This window comes from Cottoperca gobio, unplaced genomic scaffold (genome assembly GCF_900634415.1).
Source record: "Cottoperca gobio unplaced genomic scaffold, fCotGob3.1 fCotGob3_286arrow_ctg1, whole genome shotgun sequence".
Taxonomy (NCBI): Eukaryota; Metazoa; Chordata; class Actinopteri; order Perciformes; family Bovichtidae; genus Cottoperca; species Cottoperca gobio.
In genome coordinates, this window is record NW_021166896.1 from 42,501 (window position 1) to 68,478 (window position 25,978).

The 25,978-nt window shown below is 44.9% G+C and overlaps 2 protein-coding genes across 2 annotated transcripts in view; both read right to left on the bottom strand.

The window, feature by feature from the left end:
• LOC115005246 (RLA class II histocompatibility antigen, DP alpha-1 chain-like) overlaps positions 1 to 851 on the bottom strand; it is a 5,423-nt gene extending 4,572 nt beyond the window's left edge. The window contains exon 1 of the mRNA XM_029427037.1: positions 603 to 851. Coding sequence (XP_029282897.1) covers positions 603 to 660 — 58 coding nt within the window. The 5' untranslated portion in view covers positions 661 to 851. The remainder of the gene's footprint in view (positions 1 to 602) is intronic.
• A 9,925-nt stretch (positions 852 to 10,776) lies between these two features.
• Positions 10,777 to 24,385, bottom strand: ctc1 (CTS telomere maintenance complex component 1). The gene is given in 25 exon segments (XM_029427036.1): positions 10,777 to 10,918; positions 10,990 to 11,104; positions 12,128 to 12,284; positions 12,427 to 12,482; positions 12,553 to 12,712; positions 12,790 to 12,858; positions 13,225 to 13,485; positions 13,744 to 13,790; positions 13,944 to 14,081; positions 14,263 to 14,352; positions 14,548 to 14,950; positions 15,024 to 15,138; positions 18,656 to 18,675; positions 18,677 to 18,817; positions 18,895 to 19,097; positions 19,593 to 19,734; positions 20,102 to 20,331; positions 20,658 to 20,780; positions 20,854 to 21,156; positions 21,604 to 21,733; positions 21,818 to 22,056; positions 22,176 to 22,398; positions 22,481 to 22,568; positions 23,590 to 23,689; positions 24,188 to 24,385. Coding segments are annotated over 25 exon segments (3,696 nt in total). The 5' UTR covers positions 24,239 to 24,385; the 3' UTR covers positions 10,777 to 10,826.
• Positions 24,386 to 25,978: the final 1,593 nt, after the last annotated feature.

Consider the following 25,978-nt stretch of genomic DNA (forward strand, 5'->3'; position numbering starts at 1 on the left):
ACTGACTGTTAGTAAACAAACTGACTGTTAGTAAACAAACTGACTGTTAATAAACAAACTGACTGTTAGTAACAAACTGACTGTTAGTAAACAAACTGACTGTTAGTAAACAAACTGACTGTTAATAAACAAACTGACTGTTAATAAACAAACTGACTGTTAATAAACAAACTGACTGTTAATAAACAAACTGACTGTTAGTAACACACTGACTGTTAGTAAACAAACTGACTGTTAGTAAACAAACTGACTGTTAGTAAACAAACTGACTGTTAGTAAACAAACTGACTGTTAGTAAACAAACTGACTGTTAGTAAACAAACTGACTGTTAATAACAAACTGACTGTTAATAAACAAACTGACTGTTAATAAACAAACTGACTGTTAATAAACAAACTGACTGTTAATAACAAACTGACTGTTAGTAAACAAACTGACTGTTAATAAACAAACTGACTGTTAATAACAAACTGACTGTTAATAAACAAACTGACTGTTAGTAAACAAACTGACTGTTAATAAACAAACTGACTGTTAGTAAACAAACTGACTGTTAATAAACAAACTGACTGTTAATAAACAAACTGAGACAGAAACTTACCGTCAGCTGAGACACAGAGGAGCCCGGAGAGGACGAGAACCAACATCATCTTCATCATCCACTGACCCGTAGACCTGGACCCGTCTCACAGTCTGAACCCGTCTCACAGTCTGAACCCGTCTCACACTCTGAACCCGTCTCACAGTCTGAACCCGTCTCACACTCTGAACCCGTCTCACACTCTGAACCCGTCTCACAGTCTGAACCCGTCTCACACTCTGAACCCGTCTGAGGACGACTGGCAGAGAGGTCGCAGCAGCCGAGCTCTTACACAGTGAGCAGCCAATCAGAGAGCAGAGATGCTGAGCTGGTCATCAGTCACCAGGTAGAGGCTGCTGCTCACTTTAACACGAACACTGACACAGAGACTCAATAACTAGGTCCAATAAAGCCTCTAACTTCAGACGCTTTCTGCAGTTTAAAACATTTGACACTTTGTATTTTTAATTCATTCATTCAAAAGATAAAGAAGTTTAAATTATTTCAGTTAAAACTGTTTCACATCTGGTGTCTCAATTATACTTTTTATTAAAGAACATCGATATAACAGCTGCTTCATAACTTTTAAATATTTATATTTCTCTTTTAACAAATGTTCCTGTAAACCTTTTTACCCATTTATTCCCAATTTGTTAATTATTTCAATACATAATTACATTTTAAGAAGAATTGTTTCCCTTGTTTCTCCAGTGAAACAACGTTTTCTCTGTGTTTTTATTAAACCTGATAAGAAAAGAGAAACAACGTGACAGATTTATTCTGTCTGAGTTCATGTTCACCACACGATGCCTTCAGGTGTCTCCGTATCACCGGGAGATCACCACGTTCACCTCCGACACTGAGGATCGGCTCTAACGGTCGGTTGATATGAGGACGCTGAGTTTTCCTGCAGCACCTGAACGCAGCAGCGTCTGTGGAAAGTCCCGACTCTTTACTTTCACTTCCACATCGGCAGCCAATCAGAAAGAGAGCTGCTGATGCGTCATCAGTTACCAGGAGCAGGTGGACACTCAGAGAGACAGTGTCTCAGTGTGTGTGCACCATAGAGTTTATATGACTGATATACAGGTCCCAGGATTTTAATAAGTGTTAATGATTTAAAGTATAAAGAAAGTTACAGACTTAATGGTTTACTATATTATCTTGTTTTCTCGTGGTTTTAATAATAAACGTTATTTATAAAGCACTTTTCATACAACAAAACAAAGGCAATTACACAACAAGACAGGAGCTGCTAGAACATGTGCAACTAAGAAAACCGGATATTAAGTAAATAAAATAAGAATTACATTTTCAGCTGTCGCTTGAAAATCTTTTTCATCTTTTGTTTGTAAAATACTTTGTGAACTTTATTTTGAAATATGCTGTGAAACAAAGACAAAATAATTAATATGGATTCCTGAATATGATGAACAGGTCTCAGGTGTTTGTTGTCTCAGTGTGTGTGTGTGTGCGTGTGATCAGACTCAGCAGCAGCGTCTCTGTTCAGCACTTTGTTGTTTATTGTCCTTGTTCTCTGCTTTACCATCAGACACCTGAACGTCCCGGAAAGTCCCGACACTTTACTTTCACTTCCTGTTCAGTCAGCAGCCAATCAGAAAGCGAGCTGCTGCTGAGTCATCAGTCACCAGGGGCAGGAGTCTGAGAGGAGACCTGCTCAGGTGTGGGAGCTTTGTGGCTCTATACCAGGGGGGGGGAACCTTTTTCATGTCAAGGGCCATTTTATTTTTAACAACATCCTTCGAGGGTCGTACTAATTATTGAACTCATAACTTCTGCACATTGTTTTTAAGACGCAGCTCGTTCATTTCACTTTTCTTTATGCTAAATGCAAAGAAGCAACTTTGTTTTATCAGAAAACAGAAATCCTTTATTAGTCCCACAACGGGGACATTTATTTTGTTACAGCAGAAGAACATGAAGTAAAAAGGCAGAACACAATAATTAAATAGAATAAACATAATATAAGTACCAAGTGATATAAATAAAGTGAGTATTGCACATGGCAGTGATAACTGCACAGCAGTGGTGGAACAGTGTGTTCTTGGTGTGGGGGTCTACCTCTCTATCTGTCCATGTTTGTATGTTCCGCTCTGCAGAGAGCTGCTTGTTGGGACAAACTCCACCGAAGAGCGTTAACTTTATTATTTTTTATAAATATTTTATCTGCACTGGCTCCCGGTAAAATATAGAATAGAATTCAAAATCCTTCTCCTGACTTACAAAGCAATTAATGGTCAGGCTCCAGCATATCTTAAAGATCTCATAGTACCTTATAAACCAACTAGAGCATTACGCTCCCAGACTGCAGGGTTACTTGTGGTTCCTAGAGTCTCTAAGAGTACAATGGGAGCCAGAGCCTTCAGCTATCAAGCTCCTCTTCAGTGGAACCAGCTTCCAGTTTGTGTTCGGGAGGCAGACACACTCTCCACATTTAAGAGTAGGCTAAAGACTTTCCTTTTTGATAAAGCTTATAGTTAGGGCTGGCTCAGGTTTGCCCTGGATCAGCCCCTAGTTATGCTGCTATAGGCTTAGACTGCCGGGGGACACCTCCCTGCTCTCTTCCTCTCTCCTCCCCTCCCTCTCTTCTTCTCCCTCTCTATCTGTATGCATTTATGTAAATGTATGTTACTAACTCATCATCCGGGGCATCATCCCCAGAGTGTCTGTGTCTCATGTGGCAGGTTGCCACTGATAAAGTTTACGTCAGGATCATGAATCATGGCTGCGCCTGCTGCCCTGGTCCTGCTGGACACCTGGAAGCCTTATTGATTTTGATTCATTTCCTGGATTCATCCAAACTTTCTCTTTTTCAACACAACATCATTTCTGTCACATGTTGTATTTGTACTATGTTGTTTATCCTGTACACACGACATCTATTGCACGTCTGTCCGTCCTGGGAGAGGGATCCCTCCTTAGTCTCTCCCTGAGGTTTCTAACATGTTCCCCCTTTAATTATGGGGTTTCTTTTAGGAGGTTTTTCCTTGTGTGATGCGAGGGTCTAAGGACAGAGGGTCTAAAGACAGAGGGTCTGAGGACAGAGGGTCTAAGGACAGAGGGTCTGAGCACAGAGGGTCTAAGGACAGAGGGTCTGAGGACAGAGGGTCTAAGGACAGAGGGTCTAAGGACAGAGGGTGTAAGGACAGAGGGTCTCGTGCTGTAATGACGCTCAAGATTATTTTTCATCACCGCACAAACTAGGCACACTGGCCTTTAACTTCCACACAGAAATAATCGTTTGTCCATTTCTCCTGGAAAGTGCGACGCATCCACCTTTCTGTTTTACACTCGCCGTGTTGTGTTCAAGGACCCTGACTTTGGCCAGGAAAAATAGTCAGTCGCCCGTTGATGTGATGCAGCTCTGTAGTTGATGTGATGCAGCTCTGTAGTTGATGTGATGCAGCTCTGTAGTTGATGTGATGCAGCTCTGTAGATGTGATGCAGCTCTGTAGATGATGTGATGCAGCTCTGTAGATGATGTGATGCAGCTCTGTAGATGATGTGATGCAGCTCTGTAGATGTGATGCAGCTCTGTAGTTGATGTGATGCAGCTCTGTAGATGATGTGATGCAGCTCTGTAGATGTGATGCAGCTCTGTAGATGATGTGATGCAGCTCTGTAGATGTGATGCAGCTCTGTAGTTGATGTGATGCAGCTCTGTAGATGATGTGATGCAGCTCTGTAGTTGATGTGATGCAGCTCTGTAGTTGATGTGATGCAGCTCTGTAGATGATGTGATGCAGCTCTGTAGATGATGTGATGCAGCTCTGTAGATGATGTGATGCAGCTCTGTAGATGATGTGATGCAGCTCTGTAGTTGATGTGATGCAGCTCTGTAGATGATGTGATGCAGCTCTGTAGTTGATGTGATGCAGCTCTGTAGATGATGTGATGCAGCTCTGTAGATGTGATGCAGCTCTGTAGATGTGATGCAGCTCTGTAGTTGATGTGATGCAGCTCTGTAGATGATGTGATGCAGCTCTGTAGATGTGATGCAGCTCTGTAGATGATGTGATGCAGCTCTGTAGATGATGTGATGCAGCTCTGTAGATGATGTGATGCAGCTCTGTAGTTGATGTGATGCAGCTCTGTAGATGTGATGCAGCTCTGTAGTTGATGTGATGCAGCTCTGTAGTTGATGTGATGCAGCTCTGTAGATGATGTGATGCAGCTCTGTAGATGATGTGATGCAGCTCTGTAGATGATGTGATGCAGCTCTGTAGTTGATGTGATGCAGCTCTGTAGTTGATGTGATGCAGCTCTGTAGATGATGTGATGCAGCTCTGTAGATGATGTGATGCAGCTCTGTAGATGATGTGATGCAGCTCTGTAGATGATGTGATGCAGCTCTGTAGATGATGTGATGCAGCTCTGTAGTTGATGTGATGCAGCTCTGTAGTAGCTCTGTAGATGATGTGATGCAGCTCTGTAGATGTGATGCAGCTCTGTAGTTGATGTGATGCAGCTCTGTAGTTGATGTGATGCAGCTCTGTAGATGATGTGATGCAGCTCTGTAGTTGATGTGATGCAGCTCTGTAGATGATGTGATGCAGCTCTGTAGATGTGATGCAGCTCTGTAGATGATGGGATGCAGCTCTGTAGTTGATGTGATGCAGCTCTGTAGATGATGTGATGCAGCTCTGTAGATGATGTGATGCAGCTCTGTAGATGATGTGATGCAGCTCTGTAGATGATGTGATGCAGCTCTGTAGATGATGTGATGCAGCTCTGTAGCTGATGTGATGCAGCTCTGTAGATGTGATGCAGCTCTGTAGATGATGTGATGCAGCTCTGTAGCTGATGTGATGCAGCTCTGTAGATGATGTGATGCAGCTCTGTAGATGATGTGATGCAGCTCTGCAGTCAGACACGTTTTCTTCGACCCTTTCAAACATTATTTCATTATAATGCTGCAGAAATTCTACATAAATATTTCTCCCCAAACTTTTTATTGTTTTTACAAACAGAATATTTGGAGACAATAAGTCAAAATGTTTGAAATGTAAATAAACGGTTTGAAATAAACAAGTAATGTGTTTAAATTGACGCAGGAAGAAAAGTTGTGTCAATTCTTTATGTGGAGCTGCGGCGCCCCCTGCTGGTTCTTCAGCGTTACAACACTGGGATTTATTTACTGCACTAACTGTAACTTTATTTATTTTAAAAGACCATAAGGCTTCGAAAAGTAATGAAAAGTATTATTTAAACATATTACAATAGTAAATAGTAATTTAAATCCTATATTATAAAACTGTAGATGGAAGAAAATGCAATAAGAAAAAATAAGAAAACACATTAGTGAATAAAGCTGCAACTAACGATTCTTTTCATTAATAATCTGCAGATTAGTTTCTACTTTAATGGTTTGTCTGTAAAATGTCCCAGCGTCTCCCAGTAATAAAAATAATAATACATTTTATTTAGAGGCGCTTTTACAGTGTATTTAAAAGTTAAAACAGCTAAAACAAAGACGGTTGAGATATAGACTTGCGTGTCGTCAGCATCGCAGTGAAAGTGGATGCCATGGTGACGGAGGATTGTGCCCAGGGGGAGGAGGTAAATGATGAATAGGAGTGGACCCAATACTGACCCCTGGGGAACACCCAGTGAAACAGGAGAACACCCTGACCTGTGGTTCCCCAGCTGGACAAACTGGTGTCGGTTGGTAAGGTAGGAGGAGAACCAGGAGAGTGCAACACCAGTGATTCCCAATGTCAGCCAAGCGTGCCAGGAGTAGTGGGTGGGAGATTGTGTCGAAGGCAGCGGTGAGGTCGAGGAGGATGAGGATGGTGAGCAGTCCAGAGTCCGCTGCACGGAGGAGGTCGTTGGTGATTTTAACCAGAGCTGTTTCGGTACGGTGCATTGGGAGGAAACCAGATTGGAAGGGTTCATGGAGGTTGTTTGAGTCGAGGTGGGACTGGAGTTGAGCGGAAACCACCCTCTCAAGGGTTTTAGAAATGAAAGGAAGGTTGGAGATGGGCCTGTAGTGGTTAAGGTCAGCTGGGTCAGCATTGGGTTTTTGAGGGTGGGTGTGATTGCAGCCATTTTGAGGGTGGGGGGTACAGTTCCAGTAATGAGGGAGGAGTTAATTATATTAGTGATCATGGGGGAAATGGACGGCAGACAGGCTTTGACGAGGGTAGTGGGGAGGGGATCGACTTGGCAGGTGGTGCATTTGGCTTTACAGTCAGTGCAGCGTTCAGGGGAGATATTAGGAGGGAGGGTTCTGGGGGGCTGAAGTAGGCGGCTGACTGTTGAGAGAAGGGCTCTCGTGTTACCGGTGCCAGTGCTGATGAGGTTGGAGTAGAAGGTGGAGAGGGCGTTCTTGTAGTGATGTAGGTGATCAGCATAGATTTGGGTGTGTACTGATAGTCCGGTCTTCCTACACGGCCGTTCAAGTCGACGACCAGTTGTTTTGAGCCGTCGAAGGTCGGAGGTGAACCAAGGAGCGGTGTGGGCAAAGGAGACTGTGCGGGTTTTGACGGAGGCCAGGGCGTCAAGCGAGGAGGACAGACAGTCATTGTAGTGACTCACCAAGTCAGCAGGGGAAGAGGATGGGAGAGGGATGGGGTAGGAGTTGATCAGGGTGGTGAAATCTGTGGGGTCGATGGGTTTGATATTTCTGAAAGAGATGATCCGTTCTTCTTTAGCTTTTGATCGGGGGGGGGGCGTGAACCTCAAAGAGCACAACTTTGTGGTCAGAGATAGGAAACTAAGCATCGGTGACATTACAAGGAGTAATGCCAGTGGAGCAGATCAAGTCCAGTATGTGGCCTTTATTATGGGAAGGAAAGTTAACGTGATACTGAGACAGTCGAGGAGGGAGATGAAGGCATAGGGATAACACTGGATGGGTCGTCAATGTGGATGTTAAAGTCTCCAGTGAGAATAACAGTGGGGGACATTGCACATACAGATGTTAATGCAGTGGGTTTTGGTGGTCTGTAGATGGTGACAATAATGATGGGTTTGAGAGTTTAACAGCAAGACCAGGGGTGGCCAACCCGCGGCTCTCGAGCCACATGCGGCTCTTCAGTTCATATCGAATTTTATTTGTGAGCGTGTGTGTGTATGTGTGCTTTCAGTATGAGAGCATGACAGTGCGTCTAATTTTGATGTGGCCCAAGAGCCAATCACAAAAATGCCTGCGATGCAGTGAACCAATCACCTTCGAGGGGGGAAAAACCTATCGTTGAGTAAACACTATCTGACCATCTGAGTTCCATCCTAAAATGGCAGGAAAAAATGCACCGCTAAGCGAAAATATGCTGCCTGACCTAGTGCAAAGTGTGTTTGCATGTGTTAACAAACTGAAACTGTTTAAAACACTTCTTCAAAAAGGTGAATTAGCGCATTATCCCTCTCTGCTAAAAGCAAGCGGACAAGCCGAAATGCAACATTGGTTGAAACACTGGACGAAAACTTTGCGACCCGGTTCCATGATCTACATCTGAAACACGTGCAATCAAAGTATCCATCTGTTCTGACACACGTGTGAAAGAATTGCTTCGATTGACCACAACGAATACAAGACAGATTTGAGGAGGATTGTTCGAGGCAAGAAGTGTCAGAAGTCCCACTAATGTAAAGAAGCAACATGCAGAGGAAGATAAAACACAGAGTTTGTGTGAGAGAGTGCACACAATGTTCATTGTTGATAATAACTGGCCTCTGAATACTGGGAGGAGACGTGTCTGTGTGTGTGTGTGTGTGTGTGTGTGTGTGTGTGTGTGTGTGTCTGTGTGAGTGTGTGTGTGTAAAGTTTTAGATTTTCATTTTGTCTGTGTGAGAGAGAGAGGGGAGGAAGAGAGTGAGGGAGCACAGAGAAAGGCTGAGAACATAAGAGAATGAGAGGGGGGGTGCGCATCTGTGACTGTGTGTATGATGTGGCTCTTTGCAGTAACATCTTTGGCTCTTAACCTCTGACTGGTTGGCCCCCCCTGAGCGAGACATTCAAAGGAAGAGTGATGGGGGACAGTGACAGCAGTGACTTTGATGTCCTTACGGTAGAGCAAGGCGAGACCACCCCCCCTCCCGGTGTTGCGGGGTTTACACATATAGGCAAAACCCAGTGGAACGGCTTCATTTAACTGGGAGAAGTCATTAGGCTGTTTCCAAGTCTCGGTGAGGCATAACAAGTCGAGCTTTCTGTCCACCATGAGCTCAGAAACCAGCAGAGCCTTACTGGTGAGAGATCTTACTTTGAAAATAGATAATTTCAAGCATGCAAGTGGTGCGTAGGGGGCTGCTTTGGGCAGTGAGGATAACACTGTGTGATTGACAGTGCAGGTGACAGTGTGAGGGGGGCGGTGCTTGGTGGACCAGAAGGAGCGAACGTTTGTGTTATTGTTGTGTTGTGTCCAGCGAGTTTCGACCAGATCCACGACGGACATATCTTGGACGTTTGAAGAGAATGTCACGGTGGGCAAGCAGAGCTATGGGGGTCCTGAAGTTTGATCTGAGACGCAGTAGTTCCGGTGCGGAGTATTTCAGCGGCAGGGAGGCGCTCGTGACGGTGAAGAGTAGATATTATATGAAGAGTTTGACAGTCCGCATGATGTGAAAAGGTGTGGAAATAGTATACTCAGCAGTGTGATGATCCGGTTTATGATCCGGAGGCTACAGCTCCCGCTTGGTAGAGAAGGAGGAGCAGAAAATCGGCTGCAGCCAGTGGTCACAACTGACGCTGTGGTGGCGGCGGTCCAATCTGGCTGACAGGCTGCTGGAATCCAATGGATCCGGTAAAATCCACACGGAAATGCAGTCAACAGAAGATACAGGGTTGAACGTTTGAAGAGAAGATCCAACACAGCAGACTAAGACTTAAACTCAGATGGAGAAGCGGCGAACAAGCAGCGCCAGCGTCCTCTCCCTCTGATCAATCAGTACAGACAGCCAGTGTCTCCCAGTTCAGCTGATGTTCACTTTAACAGGATGTAACAGAATATTTGAGGCTGAAAACAGCTTTAAAGACGTTTCTGCAGGAAACTAACGATTAATATCATCAGAGCGTTGGAGATTATTTTATAATAATAATAATAATATAAAATGGACTAAACCCAATCCTGTTCGTGATTTTCATGGACAGGATATCGAGGCGTAGTCGTGGAGGAGAGGGGTTGCAGTTCGGTGACCTGAGGATCTCATCGCTGCTCTTTGCAGATGATGTGGTCCTTATGGCATCATCGGTCTGTGACCTTCAACAGTCACTGGATCGGTTCGCAGCCGAGTGTGCAGCGGTTGGGATGAGGATCAGCACCTCCAAATCTGAGGCCATGGCTCTCAGCAGGAAACCGGTGTATTGCCTACTCCGGGTAGGGAATGAGCCTTTACCCCAAGTGAAGGAGTTCAAGTACCTCGGGGTCTTGTTCGCGAGTGAGGGGACGATGGAGCGAGAGATCGGCCGGAGAATCAGGGCAGCGGGGGCGGTACTGCAGTCGCTTTACCGCACCGTTGTGACGAAAAGAGAGCTGAGCCAGAAGGCAAAGCTCTCAATATACCGGTCGATCTTCGTTCCTACCCTCACCTATGGTCATGAAGGCTGGGTCATGACCGAAAGAACGAGACCACGGGTACAAGCGGCCAAAATGGGTTTTCTCAGACGGGTGGCGTCTCCCTTAGAGATCGGGTGAGAAGCTCAGCCATCCGTGAGAGACTCGGAGTAGAGCCACTGCTCCTTTACGTTGAAAGGAGCCAGTTGAGGTGTTTCATCTAGTAAGGATGCTACCTGGGCGCCTCCCTAGGGAGGTGTTCCAGGTACAGCTGGGAGGAGACCCCGGGGAAGACCCAGGACTCGGTGGAGAGATTATATCTCCTCACTGGGAACGCCTCAGGATACCCCAGTCGGAGCTGGAGGATGTGGCCCGGAGAAGGGAACATTGGGGTTCCTTACTGGAGCTGCTGCCCCCGCGACACGATCCCGGATAAGCGGTAGACGATGGATGGATGGACTAGGCCCACTGTCCTTTATTCATAGAGCACTTCAACAGTCATTTAAAAAGGGATATCTCCCTTTGTGTATTTTATTTACCTGGCTCAGGTGTGACAGTCGGGTATGTGAGAAATAAATGAAGATTCATTAACTTATATCAACATATTTAACTAAATTAAACAGAACATCAACACATTCTGTAAAACTGAGACATCACATTCAAACTAACAGGTGAGCTGACTCCGCCTCTTCCTGTGGAGGACTTCCTGCCAGCATGCACACAGGTGAGGTCAGTCAGTGATGATGTTTGTACAGGTGAGCTGTAGAGGAGGAGTCACTCTGGTCATGAAGTCTCTGTCTCCTCGACTGAACCTCTTCATCTCTGAAACAAACAACATGAAGTTTATCAACATGGCCGCCGCAGTGCAGGTGTTCTCCAGGTGAGTTCATTACCTTCTGATCTCTGGGTGTTGTGTTTCCTGCAGGTGAGAGTGAGCTGACGACACACAACTTCACTGCTGCACACACACAACAGGAAGTGGAGGAGGGGGTCGTCAGCATCACACACCTGAGAGAGAGAGAGAGAGAGAGAGAGAGGAGAGAGACACAGAGAGAGAGAGAGAGAGAGAGAGAGAGAGAGAGAGAGAGAGAGAGAGAGAGAGAGAGAGAGAGAGAGAGAGAGAGAGAGAGAGAGAGAGAGAGAGGTGAATACACAGAGAGAGAGACAGGTAAATACACACACCTGAGAGAGAGAGACAGGTGAATACAGAGAGAGAGAGACAGGTGAATACACACACCTGAGAGAGAGAGAGAGAGAGACAGGTGAATACACAGAGAGAGACAGGTAAATACACACACCTGAGAGAGAGAGACAGGTAAATACAGAGAGAGAGAGACAGGTAAATACACATACCTGAGAGAGAGAGACAGGTAAATACACACACCTGAGAGAGAGAGACAGGTGAATACACACACTTGAGAGAGAGAGACAGGTGAATACACACACCTGAGAGAGACAGGTTAATACACACACCTGAGAGAGAGACAGGTGAATACAGAGAGACAGGTAAATACACACACCAGAGAGAGACAGGTGAATACACACACCTGAGAGAGAGAGACAGTTGAATACACACACCTGAGAGAGAGACAGGTGAATACACACACCTGAGAGAGAGACAGGTGAATACAGAGAGACAGGTAAATACACACACCAGAGAGAGACAGGTGAATACACACACCTGAGAGAGAGAGAGAGACAGGTGAATACACACACCTGAGAGAGAGAGACAGGTGAATACACACACCTGAGAGAGACATGTGAATACACACACCTGAGAGAGACATGTGAATACACACACCTGAGAGAGAGACAGGTGAATACACACACCAGAGAGAGAGACAGGTGAATACACACACCTTAGAGAGACATGTGAATACACAAACCTGAGAGAGAGACATGTGAATACACACACCAGAGAGAGACAGGTGAATACACAAAGAGAGACACTGAGAGAGAGGTAAATAAATACACACACTGTGATTGGTCCACAGACAGTTGCTCTGATGTGAAACAGGAAGTGGTACTGACCAGGCTCCGCCCCCGGGGGTACACTCTGACGTGGCCTCTGACCTTGAGCGCTCTCTGAAGCCCCTCCCACTGAGAATCAGCCAATCCCAGCAGAGGACGAACCAGATCACCAGAGAACCAGATGTGAGCCTCACCTGTGCCGTCATCAATCACCAGTCTGATCAGGCACACACACACACACACACACACACACACACACACATTTTGCAAAATGGAGACGGCCTTCGCGGGTCTTTGGACGACGGTGGAAACAAACAGCAGGCTGATGGAACATGGCGTCACATGAACAGAAGTCTTACTTTGCTTTGGACTGAAAGACGCACGAAGTGGAACGACACCGAGAGCTGGAACGACACTGAGAGAGAAAACGTTGAGTTTGTATTTCTGCTGCCAGCTGTCAGATGTCAGTGGAGTAAATACATCACCTGCACGTAGACACTCCCACACAGCGAGCAGCTCCACTGCAGCTGCAGGAACAGGAAACACACCACGTGACCTCTCACCTGACCCACAATGCACCTCTGCTCCCTGCTCACTGCCCACACACCCAGGTGCATCATGGGAGCAGGAGGAGGGCGGACGCAGCTGACAGGAGACAGATCAAAACATTCATCAAGAACTGAAACAATAACAAAACACACGATATTGATCAGCGTAGTTACCTCGTATCTCCCAGTGCGCTGACCGTCAGTGAGCTGACCGGCAGATAACTGCAGTACACCCCCCCTGACCTGCGACACACACACACACACACACACACACACACACACACAGTATGTCGGAGGCGCTGGGGACAGGTTGGGTCCATGATCAGCTGACCTCTGTCCTACGTCTTAACGTTAAATTGCACCGGCAAGTTACCGGGAGTCTCATGACGTCTCTCTCACTTTGCGCCGTATCGTAAGCAGGTGACGTAGCGCTGAGCGCCGGACAGACGTGAGCAGCTGCACCACAGAGGAGTTTCTTAAAAGCCTCAGCGGCGCCTCCGTAGTGTCACCACGAGTTACCGTCTACATACAATATGTTTACATACGTTACACCCACTGATGATGTCCCAACATTTAATGTGTCTGTGTCTGTGTGTGTGTGTGTGTTACCTGGACACTCTCCTCTGGAAAGCTGACAGCAGCAGTGTGTTGCCAGGCAACAGGCCAAGTGGGTAGGGGGTGTGGCTCAAGTCCAGGTACACATGAAGACTCCGCCCACTTTGATCACACACTGTGAGTCGCACACCTGCACACACACTTGCACACACACCTGCACACACACCTGCACACACACCTGCAGCAGAGTCACTGCTGCGGTCCTTCAGACTGATCCTCTCAGACACCTGAGCCTGAAAACACACCAACTCTGACCTACACACACACACACACACACACACACACACACACTTTTAATGTGTATCAGTTTCAGCAGGTCTCACATAAAACCTTTGAAATATAGAAATGTATCAGTAACCTGAGTCACAGAACAATATCAACGATAATGATATAAATAAACAATTATGATATTTATATTAATGAATTATATTATATATAAAAAATAATAATAATAATGATATTAATATTATTAATAATATTATTAATATTAATGATGAATAATAACAAGTTCACCTGCAGTCCAACACGTCAGAGACAGACAGGACCGAGGGCGATCGAGCCTGCACACACACAAGTCCACATTTCATCACCACCATGAGGTCGTCACACACCTGCTCGCTGCTGCGTTCTATCGTCTGCTGCTCTCGTTTCAAATCGACTGAATAAACATCTCACAGCATACGTGATAACAGAAGATATTCTGACTGTTCTACCTGTGTGCAGGTGTGCAGCAGCAGGGGGCGTGTCAGAGTGTGGAACCTCCAATCAGATTGCACCTGAAGGGTGGAGTCAGTGTGGAGCTCCACCCCCCTCCGCACAGACACTGCACAGCCAATCAGAACACTGGGATCCTGACAGACAGCCACAGGAACCATCAGCCAAATATATATATATATACGTATGTATACAATATACAGTATGTATATTTATGTGTGTAAATATTGATTTGTAAATATATACATTTATACATATATACATGAATATTTATATTTATTTATATAAATACATTTATATAAATAAATATGTGTTCACCTGTGAGTTGGCAGCGATGAGTCGGTAGAAACATCCCGGCTGGAGGAGAGGAAACCATCGAGCAGACACACCTGAGAGAACCAGGACCAGCTGCAGACAGACAGGCGGACAGACAGGCAGACAGACAGGCAGGCAGACAGACAGACAGGCAGGCAGACAGACAGGCAGGCAGACAGACAGACAGAGGAAAGTAAGCCATCGCTGAGTTCAGTCATTTGTCTTTGACGCAGTTGGGTCATCCTTTAGCCGACACTGATCACAGGTGCATTATGGGAAGTATCTCACCTTGTCCTCCTTCTCTTTCTCCACCTCTCCGTCTGTCATTGGTCCGTTCTTCGGGTCCCGCCCCCAGCTGACCACCGGACCAATCACAGCAGCTCTGACAGAGAAACTTGCTGTAAGCCCCGCCTTTTCCCGCATTGACCCCGCCCCCGTGTTCCTATAGGCCACGCCCTCCTTCTGCTCCACCCTGATCACCATGGAGACGCAGGGCCGGGAGTGGGTGGAGCCTAGGTCTTCTTCTCTTCTTCTCTTCCTCCCTGCAGGCTGACCTCCCTCCGTCTCTTCTTCTGCTGTCTGTCTCCTCAATGTGACGTCACCGCCTGACTCCGCCCCCCTCAGGTGTGTAACCATGGCGTCAGATGGGCTCAGAATGTGGAGCTGGTCCAGAGAGAACTGCAGGTAGACTCTGAGACACACACACTATTATTATATGTGTGTGTGTCTGTACATGCAGAGTGTGTGTGTGTCTGTGTGTGTACCTGCAGTGTTTGTGCGTGATGTATTTGTCCTGGTCCAGCTGTTGGTAGGAGGGGAAATCTGATTGGAGGAATCTCTCTGTTACCATGGTGAACCTCTGGACACACACCAGACAACCTGCAAGACACACACAAGTTAATTAAGGTGACCTGTGTGTGTGTGTGTGTGTGTGTGTGTGTGTGTGTGTGTGTGTGTGTGTGTGTAGTCTGCCGAACGAAGAGGTTTGTTTTCAGGTGGACTGCAGAAACGTGCTTCAATGGTTTCAAAAGACACATCTCAGTCCAGGAAGCTTTGACCTCTTTGTGTTATACATATATATACAGGACTGTCTCAGAAAATTAGAATATTATATATATATATATATATAATATATATATATATATATATATATATAATATATATATAATATATATATATATATATATTATATATATATATATATATAATATATATATATATATAATATATATATATATATATATATATATATATATACAGGACTGTCTCAGAAAATTAGAATATTGTGATAAAGTTCTTTATTTTCTGTAATGCAATTAAAAAAACAAAAATGTCATGCATTCTGGATTCATTACAAATCAACTGAAATATTGCAAGCCTTTTATTATTTTAATATTGCTGATTATGGCATACAGCTTAAGAAAACTCAAAAATCCTATCTCTAAATATTAGAATATCATGAAAAAGTATACTAGTAGGGTGTTCAACGAATCACTTGAATCGTCTAATTAACTCGAAACACCTGCAAGGGTTTCCTGAGCCTTGAAAAACACTCAGCTTGGTTCAGTAAACTAAATCACAAGTATGGGGAAGACTGCTGATCTGACTGCTGTCCAGAGGACCATCATTGACACCCTCCATCAGGAGGGTAAGACACAAAAAGAAATGTCTCAAAGAGCAAGCTGTTCACAGAGTGCAGTTTCAAAGCACATCCACAAAAAGTCTGTTGGAAGGGGGAAATGTGGCAGGAAACGCTGCACAACCAAGAGAGATGACCGCAGCCTTAACAGCATTGTGAAGAAGAGTCGCTTCCAGAATTTGGGGGAGCTTCAAAGACAGTGGACTGAAGCTGGAGTCCAGGTATCAAAAGCCACTGTTCACAGACGTGTCCGGGAAATGGGCTACAATAGCCGTATTCCCATGGTCAAGCCACTTCTGAACTCAAGACAACGGAAGAAGCGTCTGACTTGGGCTATGGAAAAGAAGCACTGGACAGTTGCAGAGTGGTCCAAAGTCCTCTTTTCAGACGAAAGCAAGTTTTGTATTCATTTGGAAGACAAGGCGCCAGAGTCTGGAGAAAGGCTGGAGAGGAGCAAAATCCAAGTGAAGTTCCCACAGTCAGCTGCTGGTGTTGGTTCACTGTGTTTCATCAAGCCCAGAGTAAATGCAGCTGTGGGATGAGATTTTAGAGCACTACATGCTTCCGTCTGCTGAAAAGCTCTATGGAGATGAGGAATTCATTTTCCAGCATGATCTGGCACCTGCCCACAGTGCCAAAACCACCAGTAACTGGTGTACTGACCATGGCATTACTGTCCTCGATTGGCCTGCCAATTCCCCTGACCTGAACCCCATAGAGAATATGTGGGGTATTGTGAAGAAGAAGCTGAAAGACACCAGACCCAACAATGCTAATGAGCTAAAAGCCGCTATTGAAGCATCCTGGGCATCCATAACACCTCAGTAATGCCACAGGCTGATTGCCTCCATGCCACGCCGCATTGATGCAGTAATCCGTGCAAAAGGATTCCCAACCAAGTACTGAGTGCATTAATGGACCATTTTCAAATGTTTGATTTTGTTTTGCTGTATAAATCTTTTTTTTACTTGGTCTGAGGAACTATTCTAATTTTTAGAGATAGGATTTTTTGAGTTTTCTTAAGAGCTGTAAGCCATAATTGCAGCAATATTAAAATAATAAAAGGCTTGCAATATTTCAGTTGATGTGTAATGAATCAGAATGCATGACATTTGTTTTTTTAATTGCATTACAGAAAATAAAGAACGTATCACAATATATCTAATTTTCTGAGACAGTCCTGTATATATATAATATATAGTCATTATATTATATATATAATATAATATATATTATTATATATAATATAGTCATATATATTATTATATATATATATATTATATATTATACTATATATATATATATTAATCTAGTACATATAGATAGTAGTAGAGTCATAATAATATATAGCGATATATATATATACCTAGTATACTATATATAGTATATAGTACATCTATATATCAGAGTATATATACTAATATCATTCTCTAGTCCTCTATCTCTCTACTCTATCTATCAACTCCTCCTATCTTATATCTGTATTATATCCATATAATCTATATACTCATCTATATCTTATACCCTCTCTATCTCTCTTCTTACCTCTCTCCACTCCGCTATCTCAAATCTATCTCCTCTCTCTCTCTCTCATCTCGATCTTACTATCTGTATAGTTCTACTCTCATCCTATATTCTAGCTCTATCTCTCTATTCTCTATCTACCTACCTCTCGTCTCTCTCTCTCTTATCCTCTCTCCTCCCTCTCCTCTCTCTCTCCCTCCCTCTTCTCTCCCTATCCTCGATCTCTTAGTCTTACTCCCCTCCTCTCGCCTATCAGATCTCTCTCCTCTCTCCTCCCCTCTCTCTCTCTCCTCTTCTCTCTATCTCATCTCTCTTCTTCTCGTCCCTATCTCGTATCCTCTCTCTCTCTCGTCCCTCTCTCGTCTTCTCTCTCCCTCTCTCTCTCTCTCTCCTTATCTCTCATCTCTTCTTCCTCTCTCTCTCCTCCTCTCTCTTCTTCATCCTCTTTCTCTGCTCTCTCTCTCTCTCTCTCTCGTCTCTCTCTCTCTCTTCTCTCTCTCTCCATCTCTCCATCTTCTCTCCTCTCTCTCTCTTCTTCTCTACTCTCCTCCTCTCTACTCTCTTCTTCCTCTCTTCTCTCTCTCTCCTCTCTCATCTCTCTCTCTCTCCGATCCTTCCTCTCTTTCTAGTCCTCTATCTCTCCGTCCTCCTCTCTCTCTCCTATCCTTCTCTCAGTCCCTCTCTCTCTCTACTCATCCTCTCTTCTCCTACCTCTATCTACTTCCGTCCTCTCCTCCTCTCCTCTCTTCCTCCTCTCTTATCTCTTCTTCCTCTCTCCTCTCTCTTCCATGATCTCTAGCGATCCTCTCTCTCTCCTCTCTACTCTAAGCTCTCTCCTCCTCTCTCTCTCTCTCTTCTCATCTCTCCATCTCTCTATCTAATCTAGAATCTATCCTCTCTCTCCTCTCTCTCTTCCTCTTATACTCTCTCTTCTATTTTTAATATCTCCTCTATCTATTTATCTATCTCTCTCTTCTATATTATATCCTTTCTATCAATCTTATATCTCTATCCTCGTCTATATATATATTCTGTCTCATAAAATTATCTTTTCCCATATCTCCTCTCTTTTCTCTCTCTTTCTCTACTGATCTCTTATATTCTCTTCTTATCTTCTATTCATACCTCTTTTCCCTATATATATATATATATATATATATATATACATGCAGAAAAAGTAACATATTGTACCAGTTACTGTATTGTGTGTGTGTGTGTGTGTGTGTGTTGTACCTATCCAGGCGGTGTTGAAGGCCGCCCTTTGACCCCCCCCCCTCGTCCTGGCTGGTTTCCGTGACGACACAGGCCACAGCCCCCGTCCCGTCTCTGAGCTGCAGCGTGTGTGCAGACGTCTGTGACGGCAGCTCTAGCACCCCGACCAGCAGGGGGCGCCGCCTGGTCTCCAACAACAAGAACACTGATGTGGACCACACATGGAACAGGTTCTGTTGGGCTCATTTCATCTTACCTACCTCAGCGTGTGTCCAGGGGGGGTGGGGGAGCTCACAGTCCTGCAGGACCAGGACAGGGCTGAGTTGATCTGAGACGAGGACAGACCGGATCCTCCAGGAGGCAGCAGAGAGCTAAGAGACACTGAGGACCAGCACTCAGACTGAAGACACTGACGCAGCTCGGAGACACTGAGGTACTGAGACACTGCAGGGTCCACACTGTACTGTGGGGACAGAGAGGAAACTGTACTGTGGGGGACAGAGGGGACACTGTACTGTGGGGGACAGAGGGGACACTGTACTGTGGGGACAGAGAGGAAACTGTACTGTGGGGACAGAGAGGAAACTGTACTGTGGGGACAGAGGGGACACTGTACTGTGGGGACAGAGAGGAAACTGTACTGTGGGGACAGAGGGGACACTGTACTGTGGGGCCAGAGGGGACACTGTACTGTGGGGACAGAGAGGACACTGTACTGTGGGGACAGAGAGGAAACTGTACTGTGGGGACAGAGGGGACACTGTACTGTGGGGACAGAGAGGAAACTGTACTGTGGGGACAGAGAGGACACTGTACTGTGGGGACACTGTACTGTGGGGACAGAGAGGACACTGTACTGTGGGGACACTGTACTGTGGGGACAGAGAGGACACTGTACTGTGGGGACAGAGGGGACACTGTACTGTGGGGACAGAGGGGACACTACAGGTGTATCTACCTGTGTCAGAGGACAGGTGTGAGGCTCGTCCAACATCTCTGAGTAGATGTTCCTCTTTTGTCTCTCTCGTCTCCACACAAACTCCATCAGCTTCCAGGACAACACACACACACACTGCTGCTTCAACACACTGGGGACCAGACTGGACAGACAGGGGGGCAGACAGACAGGGGGGCAGACAGACAGGGGGGCAGACAGACAGGTCAGTGTTCAGGCTTGTTTTCTTTAGACAAATAGCTAAAGTTACACCAATTATCACAGCCAGAAACTCATCACTGAAATTATCGTCATATTTTTAAATTTCCGACGGTCCTTGAACACATCATGTGAGACGAACGCCTCCGTCAGATAAAATAACGAAATCTAAGCTTGAAATAGTTTTAACTCCTGATTTGATCACATCAATGTTTTACATACAGATATAACATTTCTGTAAAAGAAACTTTGCTCACTTTTCCTGTTTCTGGCTCCAGGCTTCTACCTGTGTCACTGTGATATCACCTCCTCACCTGCGTGTCAGCTGTGAGCTCAGGTGACAGCTCCACAGGTACTCGGACACACCCGTGTTTTTCTCCAGCAGTAACCGTGACAACGCTCCGTCCCCGGGGCAGCCGGGGGCAGCCGGTGACCCCCCCACCCTGCTGAAGGAGGTGACCCTAAGGCTGGAGCGCAGGCAGGTGCAAAGCACGCTGGGAGGAAAGTCCGGACAGGGCCGGTACAGGAAGTGGATGTGATGGAGCTGCAGGAGGAAGATGTTCGTGTGACTCGAGGGAGTGTTTCCACATGTGCTTCATCTCACGGCGGCACATGTGCACCTGTCGTTTCCAGGAACGCCTTCACACAGAACATGAATATTACACGGCAAAAAAGCCATTTCTTTGTGAACAAGGTCGACTTTTCTGAGCTTTCGCACAGCGAAGAAAGGCATCAAAAAACCAAGATGGTGACAGGAAAATAAACAAGATGGTGACGGGAAAAATGTCCGAGGCTTCAAAACCGCAGTCCACAAACCAGTGGGTGGCGTCTCGGGTGACGGCTCTGACATACTTCCTGTCTGGGACTCACCTCCACAGAGTCTCCTGCTCTTAGTTTCCTCCTCAGAGTCGGCTGATAGGCCAGGCACAGCCCCACCGTCCTGTCAATCACGTACAGCCCCGCCCCCTCGCTCACCACCTCAGTCACCGTGCCCTATCAGAGGAGAGGGGCGGGGCTTAGCACACAGGTGACATTCTGACAGCCAATTAGAGCGATCTGTATTTACCTGGTAACTGATGACTCTGGACTTTTTCACCCTGACGGCCGATTGGACGTCTCTCTCAGGCTCCGCCTCCTCACAGTCGCCATCATCGACGTGTGACATCGTCGGCAGAGGGGGCGTGTCGGCTGGTGCGTCCGCGCGTGTGTTGTCTGCAGCAGTGTGTGTGTAGTCAGTGTGTATTTCAGACTGCTCGGTCACACACAGGATGTTGTTTCCTCTCCAGCCTCGCAGGACGCACACACGCAGCGCCGTCACACACACACGCTGACTGACACACACACACTGAGCCCACCACAGCCTGTTGTCCTGCGCACGCACGCACACACACACACACACACAATTAGTACTGGTCGATGGTAAATTATAACGTTATCATGATGTGTTCAATTTAATCTTGTAAAATGTAGTTTCTTTGGTGAGAAACTTGAATAAATTAAGATGTTTTCACATCAATATAAAAATATAAAACAGATATTAGAGATGAATTATGTTTAAGCTCCTCACACGAGCTCTGAGAGGCTGATAGTCATCAATAAAACTACTGATGCCAATCTTTAAATAACAATACAATCATTTATTCCCTATGATTTGAATTGTGTGTATTTCTGCAAAGATGACAACAAAGAGAACATTTAGACTTCAGGTGGTGAAAAGGTTCATCTGAAGCTTTGTATACCAGCTGCTATAACAAAACAACAACAAATGATCGGGATCGGACGATATGGCTCATCAACGAGCGGCCATCGTACTCACCTTGACGAGGACAGGTAGAGAGATAGGGTCGTCTGTCAGTGAGAAGCAGAAGAAGGTTGTTCCTGCAACGATCAGCTGAGGGCACACTGAACCCACAAGACCACAGACTGAGACACGCTGACCAGGAGTCCTGAGAGACAGACAGACGTGTAGCTTCCTTTAGTCATAGATACTGTCAGAGGTCAGAGGTCACCTGTGACAGGTGGTGACTCACCTGTTCTTCAGTAAACCAGCAGCCTCTCTGACTCCCACTGCTCTGCTAAGCCCCGCCTCTCCTCCAGCACCAACAGCCAATCCCTGCGCAGCACCGGCACACAGCAGAACAGGAGAACCAATCAGCTCCACACAGCCTTCAGCATCTTCCTCGTCCTGCCCCGGGGCATTGTGGGGGATGTAGTTCCAGTGAGGGAGGAAGACAGGACGGTTCAGCCACAGAGGAGAGGGAGAAAGGCACTGCAGAGAGACAGGACATTAAAATACATTCTCTGAGACCCTGAATGCATCGTGCTGTCCTTCAGACCCTGAACGCATCACGCAGCAGTTGTGACCCTGAACGCATCACTCTGACTCACCTCACACCTGACGCTGCCGCTGGCGTCCATCAGCCTCCACTCTCCGCCCCGCCCCTCTCTCAGACAGCCAATCAGCAGCAGGTTGACCCGCGGCAGTGCCCGGTGAGCCGGCAGAGAGAGCTCCGCCTCCTTGGCCCACGCTCGCTGCTGATTGGTGCTCCAGGACAGGTTACTGACGCAGGCCAGGTGCTGCCGGGAGAGCAGCTCCGAGACGGACACAGGCCTGGAGACGGTGAAGATAATAATATAATATTTAATCAGAATTTATGTCATTAATAATAACAATAAAGATGCTGTGGGCGCACCTGTAGCTGACAGGTAAGCTGTGTGTGACCAACATGCTCTGCTGGATCTTCTTCACCACACACACACTCAGCTGATCAGCACACACACCTGAAACACAACAACACACTGATGAGAACAAGAACTGGGTATACATACTTTATATACAGTTTATACTGTATAAACTTTATATACTATAGATCGTGTGCATGTGACGTCACGCTTACGTCCCAACCCGTAAATCAGCCATGTTGGATGATATACACAACCAAGACGGCGCCCGTTCACGTGGGAGTTGCTGCAACGCTTCGTAATTTTCTTTGTATTTAAACGTCTAAGATTGAAAGAAAACTTGAGACTACTTCACTTGAGAAAAGCAAAGCACCAATGTGAGAACATACTTCGCTTAATCCAGCCATACAATCACAGTGTGCGAGGGTAACATTGCCGCTCTTCTCACTCACAAACCACGGCTTGAGCGGTGTATCTCGAGCTCTTTGAGAGTGATTCACACGGGCATGGACGAGCACCCTGTCATCTTTCAGTGGTTTGGTAAGAAGACTACCAACCCAGCCAGAAACAAAGACATTAGAAGCATCTAAGCTCTTGTACGCCTTCATTTGTGCGTTGGTTACCCACGACGTTTGTAGCACAAGGTAGTTCACAATATCCGGATATTCAATCGGCGGTAATGAATCTAAATCCTCAATATAATCCGACGGCTGTAGCGTGTACGGGTCACGGCCGCACATTTGGACTTTTCCTCTGAGTCTTGCCTTTGCAGAGGATCCAGAGAGTCACAATACTTTGAAGAAGTCGGAGTTGTATTGTTGTTGTTGTTCGCTTTAAACGCCATTGTTGATTTGTTTTCCAACCAAGATGGCGTCGCACGCATACGTCACACAGTTTTGTCACGTGTTTGCACACGACCTATATGCTGCATTCATGTGTATTCAGGTGTCGGAATAATCAGAAAAACTATGTCCCGAGTGGGAGGGTTCACGTGAACGCCTCTTAACTGGGAACGTTAAGTGAAAGTTTTGGTTACGCAGAAACATGGTGGACGACAGTAAATGCAGGATGAATTAATTTTATGTTTTTATTTTCACATGAAGCTGATTGGCTGCTTGACCTGTCAATAAGTCGTCAGCAGCAGGAGGGGCGGGGCCAGAGAGGACCGGAAACACGTGTTCTGAGATGAAACTGAAAATCTGCTTCAACCACAGGGACTCCTGCAGGAGGAATAATATTTATTTATTTATTATAACAGCAGAGACACAAACCATAAATACATCCAACATCAAGAGGATTATTTATATTATTATTATTATTATTATTATTATTATGTATTTAGTTATAAGGATACAGTCATGAGGTAAAATATAATTTTTATTTGTTACATATTTAAGAGACAAACAAGAAAAGCTTCAAGGTAAGTGTGAATATTTCTACCTTCAATAGAAATTGCCTGTATTGTTTGGAAAAATATATAATTCTTGTACTGTATATAAGTCTTACCAAACAAATATCCATATTTTTAGTGTGAATAATAGTTATAATAACTGAGCCGAATTCACCAGTAAACTACAACAGAAGCATGAAAGCTAACTCTAAACTCACGAAACCACGAGCTGCCGGTGAGTTTACTGTTACACCTCGGTGCACGTGAGCCGATGTGAGCAGCAAACACTAACACCTGTGAAACACAGAAGAAGTTCAAAGTTACTGACTGCCTCCCCGCTGGGTGTGAACTGATCCAGGAACAGCTGCAGGGGGTCCATCATGTCCACACCAGCAGCTGGTGTTAGTGTTCATCGCTAATAAATATTACACGTGCCGTTCATCAGACATCCGCGGTGTAAACAAACCCGCGGAAAACCTCTAAAACTCACTTCCGGTTCCGCTACGGAGACCCGAGAGGCTCATAGCGCAGGACGAGTTCTGCGCGGCGCACAGCGGTAGTACAGCTGCAGCGTAGAAGTACTCTACTGCATAAAGATAGTAATACTACAGTGTATAAATACTCTACTGCATTAAAGATAGTAATACTACCGTGTATAAATACTCTACTGCATTAAAGATAGTAATACTACAGTGTATAAATACTCTACTGCATTAAAGATAGTAATACTACCGTGTATAAATACTCTACTGCATTAAAGATAGTAATACTACAGTGTATAAATACTCTACTGCATTAAAGATAGTAATACTACCGTGTATAAATACTCTACTGCATTAAAGATAGTAATACTACCGTGTATAAATACTCTACTGCATTAAAGATAGTAATACTACAGTGTATAAATACTCTACTGCATTAAAGATAGTAATACTACCGTGTATAAATACTCTACTGCATTAAAGATAGTAATACTACAGTGTATAAATACTCTACTGCATTAAAGATAGTAATACTACAGTGTATAAATACTCTACTGCATTAAAGATAGTAATACTACAGCGTATAAATACTCTACTGCATTAAAGATAGTAATACTACCGTGTATAAATACTCTACTGCATTAAAGATAGTAATACTACAGTGTATAAGTACTCTACTGCATTAAAGATAGTAATACTACAGTGTATAAGTACTCTACTGCATTAAAGATAGTAATACTACAGTGTATAAGTACTCTACTGCATTAAAGATAGTAATACTACAGTGTATAAGTACTCTACTGCATTAAAGATAGTAATACTACAGTGTATAAATACTGTACTGCATTAAAGATAGTAATACTACAGTGTATAAATACTCTACTGCATTAAAGATAGTAATACTACAGTGTATAAGTACTCTACTGCATTACAGATAGTAATACTACAGTGTATAAATACTCTACTACATTAAAGATAGTAATACTACTGTGTATAAATACTCTACTGCATTACAGATAGTAATACTACAGTCTAGAAGTACTCTACTGCATTACAGATAGTAATACTACAGTGTAGAAGTACTCTACTGCATTACAGATAGTAATACTACTGTGTATAAATACTCTACTGCATTACAGATAGTAATACTACAGTGTTAAGGGAAGGTCTCCTCCCATTTGGCCGGATACTTGCATCAGGTTTTAACTTGTTTGGCAGGTGCAACTGAGTCTCCATCTATCTCCCGTTCACTGAGACTCTCATCATATGTTCTCGTCTTCTTCTGTGTTATTGTTCCTGTTTTCTTCTTCTCTGTGTTTACTGGTGGATAACGTTTTTCAGCTAAAGTTAAACATAAAACTGCCACCTGCTCTACTGGAGGAAACTTTACCAGTGTACACTTTTTTATTGAGGCCTATTTTTATTTTTGAAAGGTTAAAGATACGGGATAATTACGGGAAAATATTTAAAACGGGAGGACAGCGGGATAGAAGTAAAAATACGGGATAATCCCGGGAAAAACGGGAGGGTTGACAGGTATGGTATAAGTACTCTACTGCAGTAAAGATAGTAATACAACAGTGTAGAAATACTCTACTGCGGTAAAGATAGTAATACAACAGTGTAGAAATACTCTA